The sequence below is a fragment of the Numida meleagris genome, chromosome 2 (assembly GCF_002078875.1).
Source record: "Numida meleagris isolate 19003 breed g44 Domestic line chromosome 2, NumMel1.0, whole genome shotgun sequence".
Taxonomy (NCBI): Eukaryota; Metazoa; Chordata; class Aves; order Galliformes; family Numididae; genus Numida; species Numida meleagris.
In genome coordinates, this window is record NC_034410.1 from 131920166 (window position 1) to 131935315 (window position 15150).

At 33.3% G+C, this 15150-nt stretch overlaps 1 protein-coding gene across 3 annotated transcripts in view; it reads right to left on the minus strand.

The window, feature by feature from the left end:
• The window catches only part of CSMD3 (CUB and Sushi multiple domains 3), a 641503-nt gene that overhangs the window by 121198 nt on the left and 505155 nt on the right, over window positions 1-15150 (minus strand). For all 3 annotated transcript variants that reach the window (XM_021388208.1, XM_021388207.1, XM_021388206.1), the window contains 3 exons: window positions 4541-4654; window positions 3839-3934; window positions 2751-2954 (listed from right to left, as the gene is read on the minus strand). In XM_021388208.1, coding sequence (XP_021243883.1) covers window positions 2751-2954; window positions 3839-3934; window positions 4541-4654 — 414 coding nt within the window. The remainder of the gene's footprint in view (window positions 1-2750; window positions 2955-3838; window positions 3935-4540; window positions 4655-15150) is intronic.

Below are 15150 nucleotides of genomic sequence, written 5' to 3' on the forward strand. Positions count from 1 at the left end.
TTTTAAGACTGCTCTCATCATATACATTCACATGGATTAATAAAAGTGTTACATATAAATAAGACAGAAACACACAGTAACATTGTTTCCCTTCTGAATATTCAACTTCATTGTATCCTGTCTAGATCATTACATACTGTAAGAGGGACAAATAAAACTGCAGATTAATTTAGATACAAATATTCTATTAGTATTTAAAAAGTTGAAGGGAAAGATTGATGAGATGGTTAAAAAAAAACTGTTAGAAGCTAATGTTTCATTTCTTTGCAACACTATTATATTCTGAACTGATTTTGTTAGATAAAAATATGAAGATTTAGAAAATAAATAGAAGAATGTGACTCGTCTAATGCTGAATACCGTATCTACATTTTAGATGGCATATAACTTATAGAATCTGTTGGGAACTACATGAATGAACTAAAGGTGAGTGTCATTTAAAATATTTAAATAATTGCTTGTAAAAGCATGAACAGGCAGAATGATTGATGTCTGCTATCTGTAAGGAAACACTCAAACATTCACTAGAGCTAAAGCAATTTAATGTGGTCATGTGTACAGTTTCAGTTTTTAAATTGATTTAATTCAGTGCAATTTTCCTCTCATATACATTTTATCACTTTTATTAACACTGCAATCTTCGTACATAAGGTGACCTGTAACCCCTTCTCAGTTCAACTTGCCTAGAGACGGATAGTTTCTCTGTCACAGACTAGATAAAGTATATCAATTGTGATCCATGACCAAAATAATTGTTTATACTTTTTCTATTATTGCAATATCTGAAAAGTAAAGTGAATAGTTAAAGGACGTAAACAGTACATTTCTACCAATTCAACTATAATCATTGAGATTAAGTGTTGAACAAATACTTCAGTTTCTTATTGATATACATAGGCAACTCCAAAAGTAACACCTCTTATTTATTTCCATGTGTTCAACAGATACAAATACTGTTGATTGGTAGAGCAAATTCTCAGCAACTAAACACTATTTTTCAACAGTCACCGTCATTTGCTGTGCAATTTCACTAGCAAAAAAAAAAAGAGCATGCATGCCACACTCATAACAATCTGCACCAGCGGAGGTGATCCACAATTTTGCATCTGCTATGAACGCATCATTGCTGAAATGTACCACCTACCACCTTGTTGCACTAACATCCACTCTTTGGTCTCCATAAATGTTCAGCAAACATTGTTGAAAGTCAAGTGGGTACTATTTTTTCCACATGGAGGAATTCAATTACACACTCTTGCTTCCATGTCAGATGCCATTTTGTCAGACTGCCCCTCTGCTGCTGTCACATGACAACAAAATGTAACAGAATATTGATGGGAGGTTTAAACCTGTACTGCTATACCACCAGCATCCACCTCTGACATGGTGAGCCAAGATAATGAGGCATTTGTTTTGGAGCAGCCCTTGTAAAAATTGCGAATCTCTTTCCTTTGACTGATACTGTCAAAAAAAACCATTATTCATGTATAATATTTGGATAATCACATTTTATTAACATTACCCCAGGAGTACATAGTATCAATCTCTACCAAATCAATCTCTACCAAAATTTCAGTATTTTGAAGGAATTTTTTTAAAAACCATTCAGTCTCTATCATGTAGCATCAGCAGATTAAACACAGACTATTTAAAACCAATGTAATTAAAAACTTTAATTTATTTTCCCTTCCTTCACTCCTTCATGCTGAGGTCAGTTCAATGGTGTGGTTTTGCAGTAGGCTGCGAAACCTTTTCTAAAACACCTGTTATCTATCAAGAAAAGTAATAACTGTAACTCATGCATGCATTTGATGTTTAGTTTGGAATTCTGTTCTTTAGATGCTTTTATCCTTGAAATGAATGGGTTTTAATGTATTCAGTTACACAAAATTAATATATTATGCAGTCAGTACTGCAGCAGATGTTATAGTTAGAAAAGTTTGATGGCACTGCAAAAACATCTATGTAAATGATAAACAAATTTGATAAATTTATAAAGACCTGATTTTTTTTCCATGTTAAATAAATGATCCCAACTTTATTAAAATATAACATTCAAATCAGAGGATTTGACATATTTGTCCATGATGTAAACATATGGAAAAATGTATGAATATAATTTTATTTCTTTCCTCTGAGGCTTTTCAGAGCAATCACCAGATTTCCAAGTGGAACAAATCAGCTTTACTAATGTCAATATGTCAGTGGATGCACATTATTTTAAGAATTTACTGTTGAGAATTTAATCTTGTATGACCAAAATCAAACAATATGTTCTGGAAAATTACTGCTGTTTTTTTTTTTTTTTACAATCTATGAAATATTAACTATTTGTAAGTCTTTCCTATATTTGTCTTTCCTATATTTGTCTTCTTTACAATAGCTTGCAATATCTTTTGAAAGATTCAAAAGGTAAGAGAGCACCTTAGTCTTGAAGTCAATCAGGGAACAAAATGTTATTTCTGACTCTTGATTAAGGGACAGTCAGGGACTGTCTCCGATGTTAATGTAATGAAGCTAATCTATTAATTATAGCAGCAGAGAACATTCATGAAACTAGTGAAATATCACAGCAAGTTTAGAGTAGAAAGAGTAATAGAATCTTGCCTTGAATGAAGAAGAAAGTGAATAAAAGTAAGCAGGAATAAAATATCGTATGGATGGCAAAAAAAAAGGAACACATTGAGCTAGAAATAATGTTCTACAATTTAGGGAGCAATTAGTTCTATTAAAAAGTTTTAAGAACTCACCAACACACGTAGGGAGTGAATCATTCCACTGTGCCAATGCATTTGGTACTGTATCACATCTAATTCCTGTTGACCCATGGAGGATATATCCTGGATTGCATTCAAACAGTACCAATGACCCAACTGCAAATTCATTTCCAATTCTTTTTCCAAATCTTGGTTCAGGCACAGAGCTGCACTGTGTTGCACTTGTTCTTGGAACAGCTGCAAACATACAAACAATTATGGATTTTAATTCTAGATTTGGTGGAGGAATACATGGCTGAATCACAGATATTGAGAATGACTAGAGGTAACATTCAGTTATTTGGCAGTTAGGAACATTTGCTTAATCCCCAACTTGATCTTCACAACATTAATTACTGGACAGTCATTATTTAGAAAAATACAGCACTGATATCCTTGCCAAGATGAAAAGTAATATATAGAATCCACACTGAAAACTTTATAAAATGGCACTGAAAAGACATACTACTGTGAAATATTCAGCAAATACAAAACAACATTTCTGTGCCAGGTAGATATCTATCTATCTATTTATTTATTTATTTTAATGCTTATTCTGCCTGTCAGATCAAGATTTAAATTTAATTGAAGAATGAACTTCAATTTCAAGAATTGATGTATAACCATTTCTATATTTGACCCATAAAAAGGAAAATAAGGTAAATCAAGAGAAACAGCTTAATATTTGCAAAATCACTGATTCAACCACAAGTAATACCATTTACTGTTATTCATATTTAAATTGAGAGATAGGCCAGTTTGAGCAGCCAGATGGATCTAGCATTAGTCAGTCAGATTAGCAAACATAGAAACAGCTGTTATGTATAACTGTCTTCTTAAATTTGGAACCTATCTTATGCTTCTTAAATAATTAATTTTTAACATACAGATACAAGAACAGTACTAAAACATTTTTTAAATAGTCACTTTTTAAATAGTCAGAAATAAAGAAACTTGTTACATCATTAAAAGGCTATTACTTTCCTTTTTTTTTTTTTTTTTTTTTTTGGTGTGTTCCTCTCTGTTGATATGCAATTTGTGAAAAAATGAATAAATATACACATTTTTCCAGGCTGTCTCACCTTGATAAACAAAATGAAATCCTTTAGCTGTTATTGGTCCAACTGAAGTAAATCTAACTGTGATCTGGTTACCTGAGCTCAGTGGAAGGGATTCACCTACTCAAACAAAGCAAATACAAAGCTATCATAACCAGTTTTTACTAAAGAAGCATTCAAAATATCTATCAATAACTTTGCAGTTAAAAATAACACCCAAAATACTGTTCAGCCTCAGTAACTTTGCTAAATATATATGATTTCAACACCTTAAGTTGGCAGTATTATGTTGTTCTAGAAAAGAAGGACTGAAACTTATCTCAGTTATTATGAATACATATATTTCCCACATAAAAAATAATGCATATCTTTACACAACATACCTCTTTAAATCAAGTCAACATGTCAATTCACTTTACTATAAATATATGCCTCTTTCCCTTTTAAATGTGTAATATTCATTTTAGATTGCTCACTAGATAAGAGCAATAAAGTCACAAAGTAAGAAACCCAAAATACTCACTATAATAACCAAACATGATAAGAAAAATATCTTTTAAAAAAAAGATCATATTTGGATTCTGTTCCTTCATTACTTAAAACTGTTCTGAGTGATTAGGTCCTTTTTTCCAAATCCAGATTTCATATATTTGTCTGAACTGTATCTAAGAAAATTTGAGTTTTCTTTTCTGTTTCTTTCAGATGCAGGCTTATATTAAAAGATACCTGAATGAGATCCTGAGAGAGAAGATAACAAAGACGACTGCAGAGTTGGGCCATCGTATACTTCAACTACATCATGGAGTGATGTCTGGAAAAATACAAACTGGCCAAAAACCACTGATCAAACAGGAAGGAGAAAAAACAAGAAGCACCAACAGCCAAAAACAAGGAACAGGAAAAAAAAAAACAAGAGAGAGAACAAAATATGCATTAATACATTGACATAAAAATATATTATTTGAAAATACATTTATTAGTTGATTTTCCTGACCAGTTAATAAAATATCCTTGCGTATAAAGTTATTTTTTTGTACCATAACAGCAGTAAATTGATAAAAAATGTAATTCTGTATAGAAAAGAGACAATGAAGATCTACATATGTTTTCATATAATACAATAAGTTTTAACAGATAATATAATAAATATTTTATTTCATAAAACACAATACATATAATTGTTAGAAAATTTTAATAATGATGGAAAAATTAAACACCTATTTCTGCTCTTGAATATATTTTCAAATTCTTTGCTTCACCCTCCCAACGAAATTATCAGTCCAATATCCTCCTTGATAATTCTAGGCAGATTGTTATATACTTTGTTTTATACATTCATTTTGTTGATAAGCCTCTGAATGTTTCACAGACTATGGAATGTTTCATTTTTCTTAAGAACATGAACATTCAGTGCATCTTTTACATTTGTAAAATAAATGAGCAGCTAAATCAAAGCAAGAAACACTTGGGACTTCATATGCTGAATCACAAATGCATTTATGTTTTTAGTCATGTTAGTTGAACAACTGAATTCAAGAATGTTGTTTTTGTTCTAAAGTTCAGCACATTCACATCAATGGATACTTACAGTTTCAACATATGCAAACAATGAAAAAGAAAAATGACCATACAACAACATGAGTACCCTAGTACCTACAAAACATTTATATCCTAATTTTATTATCATTATTAGCAGTGGATAGAAGAGTGGCATAAGGATTACAAAGGATTTAAAATGTGGAAGTAAAAAAATGTTTGTAGAATCAGTAACACTTGAAAGAGAATAGAATCTGTTTCTGCTTCTGGTTCATTATCCAGGTTAGGCATTTAGAGATAAATATGGTGTGTTATTTCTGGAGACATATTTTATCCCACATGGGCTATAATATCATAATCTTTTATATTTTATTGTAATAGATGAAACTAGGCACATACAGTTGTTCAAATGTATACAATCTAATAAAGCCTTAAAAAAGTACATGAAAAAAAATGAATCCTTCAAGTTGTCTCTTTTTCTTTTCCTTTTTCTTTCTTTTCTTTTCCTTTTCCTTTTCCTCTTTCTTTTCTTTTCCTTTTCCTCTTTTTTTTCTTTTCCTTTTCCTCTTTTTCTTTTTCTTTTCCATTTTCTTCTGTTCTTTAGAATATTTCTATAATTAAATGTGCAGACATTTTCTACATCATTTCAGTCCTGTATGGAGCCCTTATTTATAATGGAGGCAGTTCATTAGTCAACTGTTTTTTAAATGTTTTTTAATTATGTATTTTTCTGTCATTCAGCACAGTGTTTATGATACTGCATCTCAGATACATTAGAGATTAATGCTATAGTCCTTTCTCAAACCAAAATAATGAGAAAATTGTTTCGTATCTATTTTAAACATGTTGTGATTTCTAATGTTGTTTTACCTAGTGAAAAGACAATGCTTGAGGATTTAAATGTCTATGACACCAGACAATTAGTGCTGCTCATATCCAGTGTCTTGTAAGATGACATTATGACTGTGTTGGGCAAAAGTGCATACTGTAATGAGTTATTGGTTAGAAAGCTTTTAACTTTTATACTCCCATGAGGTTACATTACACAACATTTCTATGCAATACCTTAGGACACAAGTTATAATTTTTTATCTTAAGGAAATGATGCATATGTTAACTAGAAAGAGAATTTCATTTCAGTTTCCATAAAGCAATCCACAAGTTATTTAAGCAAACGCTCTTTAAAGAAAAATGGTTCAAATTTAGGAAAGCAACAACAAGCATAAATAATTTTCTTTATGCAGGGAGATATGCAGGAATGTCTGTCAATAATTCCAATTTTCAATATATTAAATTGTTTAGAAAAGATGAAAAGAACAGTTGCAAATGATGTTGATGTTGTTAAGTAAAAAGAAGTACTAACTGTGAAGTTACAGAAATATATTATGGTAACAAATGGCTAATGATAAAATATTAGATGAAAATCAACATAGAGAAGTGTAAAATACTGCACATAAAAATAGTTTTACTTTATATTCAGAATGATGGACTTTGAAATAGATATTAATTACTGTTGACTGAGATCTGGAGGTTAAAACAAGTTCAGTGCTCCATAGTGCCATAAATAAATAAGTAAAAGTACAAAAAGTATAGAGAAAGATGAAAAAAATATGTAATGATGTTACATCAAGAGTCTAAAAAATTCTAAGATATATGGAGAAACTGAACAGGGAATGATTTTTGTTGTCCTTTCAAGTATTAGAACTGGAAAGCACTAAGTGACACTCATTTAAAACTCAGATGATGGCTTTTTTACAAAATATACATTGAAGCTGTGGAACTGCTTGCTAAAGTCTGTCACAGAATTCCAAACCTAAATAGGCCAAAAATGCAGTTATACAAATTAATGAAAGAACCTATAAGGAAGAGCTACTAAAACCAAACATCCTGAGCTTAAACTTTTTCCACTTGAGCTTCCACATTTATTGCTGTTTAGAGGACACTGTAGTAGGCAGTCCCTTGTTTTCTGATCTGGTATGGTGGTAATTCTTAAGCTCCAGGTCTGTGACTCATAATTTATAACTACTGAAAATGTAAAATCTTGATTTAGGTACTTAAAGTGATGGGATTGCAGCTCATATTTAAGCAAATTGTTCAATTTTACAGAACTTACATAGTTTTAATAGCTGTGTGTATTCTTTTGTATATTTCTAATTAATGTAGGTCTAAATTTTATTCAATATGAATTTAATTCTGCAATTTACAGCATTTTAATATGGTAACATACACTATCTCATACTTCATAGTCATGGCTGAAGTCTGATAATGTCAGTTGATAATATTTGATAATACTTAAGAACAGTGATAGTGACAGATACTTACAAATAGTTATTTCCAACAGAGTTATGCATAAGTATATTTTTAAGAACGTTTTATTTTAAAAAGACACTAAGTTCCAAAATCTGAAATTATTTCAGTTCTAGTATACGTAGCATTCACATATTCTATAAGCTGAAAAGATTACACCACAAAATGCAGCTACAATATGTTTATATGACGTTTTAGAGTAACTAATTATACATACACATTACAATTGCACATGTTGCTGGTAGAATAAATCATTCCATATTTAACTACATTGTTGATGGTCTTGATTTTCTCAAATGGCAATAAAAATCTAGACACTTTGGTCTTAGTAAATGACAATTTGAAAACATTAAAAATGGAGACCCAATTGAAAACATTAAAATACTTTACATATAATATATACAATTATGCTTTGAACTGTTTTCTCCACCAGAAGTTTGAAACTCCTTCAATCATTTTTCTCTCAACAAGAAATTATCTTTCAGTGCTGGAAGATCAGAAATTATAGACATTTTCAGAACTATTAGTTAGAACCGTGTAACTTTATAAAGAAATACAAACTGTTCCTTGCTGTATGTTTTAAATTACATCTTTCATTCTATAGTCCAAAGAAAATATCATTTTTCATAAATCTGCTTTCAGCCTTTTTTCCTTGATTCTTACAACTCTCTATTTATACTTCAACAGTTTAAAATCTACCCTGACAGGAACAGCAGGGGAGAAAGAAGTATACATTCATGTCTTCAAAGGTCCATAAATGAGCAAAGTGAATTTATTAAGTGGGAAAATAAACTTTTTAAATGCATCCATAAAATCATTTTTATTTTAAAAAACCACATTTTTTCTACCTTAAAAAATGTCAGTAAATATTGCCAAATAATAGAGAAGTGACTGAGTTTTCATCTTCAAATAATTTTTATTATTTTTCTTTATAATCTTTGTTTTTATTAGCTTGCAAGCCAAGTATAAAATTATAGGTACATCATGGGTAACAAATCAATGCTATGTCATTTACAAGAAAATGGCAGAAACTGAAAGGGAGTATGCAAGATTATGAAAGAAAAAAGCAACAGGTTTCAAGTGCTTTGTTGGTATACCATAAAACATAGGACTTACATCTCACTTCAGATTTTCATGGTACTTCTTTGTACTTAAGGGTATTAATTTGATCAATTTTCACAGAACTTTGAGGTATATGTTTTCATTCTGTTTTACAGATTTGTACATAGACATACAGAGAAGTTACATGTTTTGCCCAACTAATATACACATGCAGACAGTTATTCTACCTAAAAATTTCTTAACTGTTGTTTTCTTAGAATGATTGCTTGTTCTTCCTCTTCTTTATTACTCTTATGTTACAACAATACATTTTTTTAAAGAGGTAAAAAAAACCCAGCATCAAAACCACGTAATTTAATCTAAAACATCACATTCTCTGATTAGCCATACAATCCAACTAAAACGTCATACAGTCAAGTGCCTCATAGCAAAGGTGATTTTTTTCACTAAGGAAAGTTTTCATCTTAAGGGAACTACAAGTACCCTGCTGCTCATAGAAATTTTTAAAAACAAATTTCAAAACAATAGTCTGGATTCTGCTCAACTCATTATTTGTGTAACTACCTATGTCTAGCTTCTGTATCTACACAATGTTCTTTTGTTCATTTCTTTAATTCTTAGACATATATTCACATCACAGCACTGAGGTTATTTGATGTTGAGCTTTTTACAGCCAGATTCAATGGAACTTCTGTTTAAGAAGGAAATTACTTTTTAAATCAACTTTCTCAATTTGTGTAGTATTGCATGGCATGGATAGTATGGATTCACTTAAACACATTATTTCTGCCTCCAAAGCTATATGCTTTTTACTCAGCCAGGTTGTATTTTTGTTTTTTTTTTTTGTGTGTGTGTTCATTTAATCTAGGTTAGAAAACACCTTCAAGATCATCATATCCAACCACCAACTAGACCTACCAAGTCCCATCACTAACTCCTGTTCCTTAGTGAGATTTCTTTTTTTCCTAACATCTAATTCATGGTGCAAAATGGATCAATATATCATTCAAGGTAGAAAACTTTTGTCTTTCAACTTCCTTGTTCTTTAAAAACAAATCACAGAATCATAGAATGGCTTGGGTTGTAAGGGACCCCAAGAATCATCAAGTTCCAACCCCCCTGTCACAGGCAGGGCCACAAACCTCCAGATCTGGTACTAGATCAGGTTGCCCAGGGCCCCTAATCCAACCTGGTCTTGAACACCTCCAGGTATGGGGCATCCACAACCTCTCTTGGCAGCCTGTTCCAGCATCTCACCACTCTCTCTGTAAAGAACTTCCCCCTGACATCCAAAATCACTGAGGTTAGAATAAGTGTTTTATGCCAAATGCTTGTAAAACTTGAGAGAATGTACTTCACAAAACTCTTTTATTTTCAGCATTCAATTTGCCTTTCACATCAATGTTATTTTTGCTTTGGCTGGATACTGACTGGAACCAGTCATCTTCTCCATCAATGCCCATCTGAGGCATTATCAGATGAACTAAGCCAGTAGTTAACTCAGGATCATAGAGCCAAATTAAGAGTTAAATGGGCAGAATGCTGATCAAGATTTCTGACTAGCATGTAGCTCCTCTGAAGTAGAGAAATCCTATACTTGCTAGCTCCGGATCTGGCTTTCTTTGCATACTGGATGTCCTGTAACTGACACAGAAAGCAAAATCATTTTTTCAAGACTTTTACCCCATTTTTGCTTTGTTTTCTTTCAATGCACTATTTAAGTAAAAGACTACGGGTTTTTTTTTTGTTGTTTGTTTGTTTGTTTTTTAATAAAGACAAATGCATTTACAGACCCAGAATTACCAATGGGGAAGGGATAAATACTTACATTACAAATGGTGCTGATGAGTTTTCAACCATTCCCATAAATACTAACCAGTGTATCAGATAAGGCATTTCTTTATCTACCTGATAATTGGCAAAATAAAACCATTCTCTAATTTGGCTGTTACTTGAACTGTTATCACCCATGAACTATGTGAAAAACTGACTATCGTTAGTTACTTTTAACAAAAATATTCTTCCATTAATACTGCTGTATTTGTTTCTGATATTTATTTTTAAAGAGCTATGAGGAATTTATAATGTGTTTGAGGAAAACTGTGGTAGACTCAGTTTCTTTGGCTCATTTATCACGAATATTTCTTATTGTTTCCAATGACTTATGTGCTGAAGGAACAAAGTAAACTTATATTATATGTCCATTGAATCTGCCACTTTATATTTTAAGGATCTGTGAACAGTTAGTCTATCACTTAGGTGGTCTTATTTTGAAATGAAAATAGAGAATTGTAATAATGCTACACAGTCCCTCTCATTTGAATTATTAGGTCTCATTTATTTTATACAATGATTTTTGGAGGAATAACCAGAAAATAAATTACGAATATGAGGTATGGCTGAATTTAAAAATCAAAGTCATAGAGAATAGCTTTTGTTATTAGAAGACATTTTAAAGCATATTTTTTCCTGTTTAACTTACAGTAGGATGGATGAAACTATATAACACTACTCATATCTGCAGGATTGAAGAAAAATAAGGAACGTGCTAATCATTAGAAATAAATTATATAATAATATGATTCATACATTAAGAATAGGTAACAAATCATTAAAAGTTTTTCTAAACAAGGAACAGAAATTGAATACAACCTTTTTCCTAAGGAGGACATCCTTAAAAAATTAGTTTCTGAACCTTTAAGCATTTATATGATCATTTATATCATAGATTTGGTAGCTTTAATATTATTATAACGGGTAAAAAAAAATTGTTTACAAGACCTTTGGTGAATATGTGCATTTTAAGGTTCACTAAAGCTAGTAATCATTCCATTTGTTAAGACTAGGTAACTGAGAAAGCGCTAAATTGAATGATCTGTCTATCTCTGTACAGTGGATTTAGAAATCCTTTATGACAATTTGCATTTATTTGCACAGTGAAGTTATTAAGTTGGAAGAAATTTTAATGTAAGCACCAAGCCGTAGAAATCAACAGAAAACCCATGCCTATACAGCCCTGTCAGAATGTTCTTGTTTAATTTAATGTAGGCATTAGTATTTTTAGTCATTAATAAGAACATTGGCAATACAAATTAAAGCAACAACAATAACCAGATGTGAGTCAATTATGTTATTATTATTATTATTTTGCTACAAAATGTATGCAAATGTCTGGCTTCCAAAATTTTTCCTTGGAGGCTTTAATCACATTTTCCTAAAATTTACTTATGCTAATAGAATAGATTTAATAGATTAATTTAATAGAACAACTATTTTAAAATGACTATAAATGAATAATTGGATACAAACAGGAAAGAGCCAGGAAAACAACATACTTTCTTGTGTAAAATAAACAGTGTTCAAAGATTTGGTTGTAAGTCAAGACTGCAAATGGAAGAAACATTAAGCCAAGTTTAATGAGGATTGCAAACCCTTTTTTATTTCTTTTCTAAGCAAAGGTAATTGCCAGGAAATCACTGAGAGAAGTTCTGAATCTTTGAAGATTGTATCTGTATATGCAGAGTGGTGAACACAAATATCTAAGTCAAAGATAAAGTTACTTGTGAGAGGAATTATTTATATCCAAAGGAATATAATGAAGAGGAAGGATGACAAATATGGATTATAACTATTTGAGCAGGGCCTAGTCCTGACAAGGTTTATTAATAGAGGACTTCTTCAAAAGGATCTTTTTTCAGTTCCTTGATCCTAGTCTGATCCCAACTAGTTCCTTCCCTGAAATACAGCTTAAAGATGGAAACTTGGATTGCACAATGACTCCTCCTGGACATGTTTCTCTGTCCTTTACTGCCTCCCAGTGAAACTCCTCTATCAGGCAGTGGGCACTTGGTTATTCTGCAGTTGCTCTGCTAGGCTGATTTTCCTAATGATTTATGCAGCTACAAAGGTATAAACATGCAGGAAAAAAAAAAGAAAAAAGGAAAAAAAAAGTCTGGTCAAACACGTGATTTCTACTGGTAACTGAAAACACATTTAACTTTTAAAGTTTTCAGATTATTTAAATCCCAACTAGTGATATTTATAAGCAGCTAAGTAGTAATTACTATTCATTCCTTTTATCAAAATGGGAGGGGTTATTTCCAAAACTTAGTAACAGAGGTGCAAGACAAATGCTATCAATCCTGTCAGTACAATGCTCTTTGTTTAGATGAAGTCTAGATAGGCTAGAATTATCTGCATTTTTTGTAATGCTTCACAGCCTACTTAAAATACTTTCCCAGTAGAGTATTTTCACAGAGCTTTTGGTTTTCTTTAGCCTGAGGGAAATTTAACCTGAAGCTGAAGTACTCAATGAGTTATTTGCCTCAGTCTTCGCCAGCAGCCAGGATTCTCATATCCTTGAAACTCACATCCCTGAACTTGAAATCTAGGTGGGAACTTGAGAAGCCAATTCCCCCCCACAGTTAAGATGGAGCAAGTCTGAAATCGACTCATGAGACTGAATATGTACAAGTCCATGGGGCCAGACAACATGTACCCCAGAGCCCGAAGGGAGCTGGCTGATGTGGTTGCTGAGCCATTGTCCATCATATTTGAAATGTCATGGCTGTCAGTTGAAGTCTCTGGGGAACGGAGAAAAGGAAACATCACTCCCATTTCCAAACAGGGAGGAAAGAGGACTTGGAGAACTATAGGCAGGTAAGCCTCACCTCTCTGCCTGGGAAGATCATGGAACAGATCCTCCTGGAACACGTTAAGGCACATGAGGGATGAATGGCTGATCTGAGACAGACAGCATGGCTTCACCAAGGGAAGGTCATGCCTAGGTAATCTGGTGGCCTTCTATGATGGAGTGATGGCATCGGTGGACAAAGGGAAGGCAACTGTTGTCATCTACCTGGACTTCTGCAAGGTTTTTCACAAGGAGAGAGAGATATGGATTTGAAGGGTCGACTATTCAGAGGATAAAGAATTGGTCGCAGCCAGAGGCTTGTGGTCAATGACTCTATGTCCAGGTGGAGGCTGGTTATGAGTGGTGTACCCCAGGGGTCCATCTTGGGATTGATACTCTTTAAAATCTTTATCAGTGACATAGATGAAGGGATTGAGTACACCCTCAACAAGTTTGCTGGTGACACCAAGCTGAGTGGTGAGGATGATACAGAGAAGGAAGGGATGACATCCAGAGGGACCTTGATAAACTCAGAAGATAGGCCCTTCTGAACCTAATGAGGTTCAACAAAGCAAAGTGCAAGGTTTTACACTTGGGTCAAGGTAGTCCCAGATATGTATACAACCTGCGAGAACTCCTTGAGAGTAGCCCTGCTGAGAAGGACTTAGGGGTCCTGGTTGATGAAAAACTTAAAATGAGCCAGCAAAGTGTGCTTGCAGTGAGGAAGGCCAATGGTATCCTGGGTTCCATAGGAAGAGGGGTGGTCAGCAGGGCAAAGGAGGTGACTGTCCCCCTCTACTCTGCCCTTGTGAGACCCCAGCTGGAGTACTGCATCCAAGTCAGGGGCCCCCAACACATGAAAGATGTGGGGCTTTTGGAGAGAGGCCAGAGAAGGGCCATAAAGATGATCGAAGGGCTGGAGCACCTCTCCTATGAAGATAGGCTGAAGGAACTGGGCTTGTTCAGCCTGGAAAAGAGAAGGCTGCAGGGGACTTCATTGTGGCCTTCCAGTATTTAAAGGAATTTTGTAAATATGAGGGAAATCAATTTTTTAAATAGGTAGACAGCAATAGGACAAGGGGAAATGGTTTTAAACTAACAGAGGGGAGATTTAGATTAGATGTTGGGGGGAATTTTTTTATGGAGAGATTGGTGAGATGCTGGAACAAGTGCTGGAACAGGTTGCCCAGAGAGACTGTGAATGCCCTGTCCCTGGAGGTGTTTAAGGCCAGGTTGGATGGGGTTCTGGGCAATCTGATCTAGTACTTGATCTAGCAGGTGGCAACTCTGCCTGTGGCAGGGGAGATGGAACTTGATCATCCTTCAGGTCTCTCCTAACTCAAGCTGTTCTATGATTTTATGAACCCTCATTTCTTGTCATTTTAGAGGTGTACCCTCTCAGCCAAAATTTATCTTGTTCAACACAACACTATTGACCTTTCCAGATATCTGGGATTTTATATTGTCAAATATACAAAATTAATGGTTCCATAAGAATTACAAGGTCATTTACATCAGGAAAGACAGATATAACCTATCTCCTTTCCTTTCCTTTGATTTTTTTTTAAAGTGCAATTCCTAGGAATGTAGTGTTGAACTACAGATTTCCACCATTTAGCTGCAAGACCTGATCCTTGAACAATCAGTCTCTACAGAGCAAATTTACTTGCTCTTTCCCTGGCTTCATATACAATTTGATGTATTCTGAGATGGACTATATCCTCGTTCTAAACGGAGGAATGAGGCAGGCTCTCAGCTAGTGGATATATCTATAGGGGAGCAGGGGAAGAATGCTTCA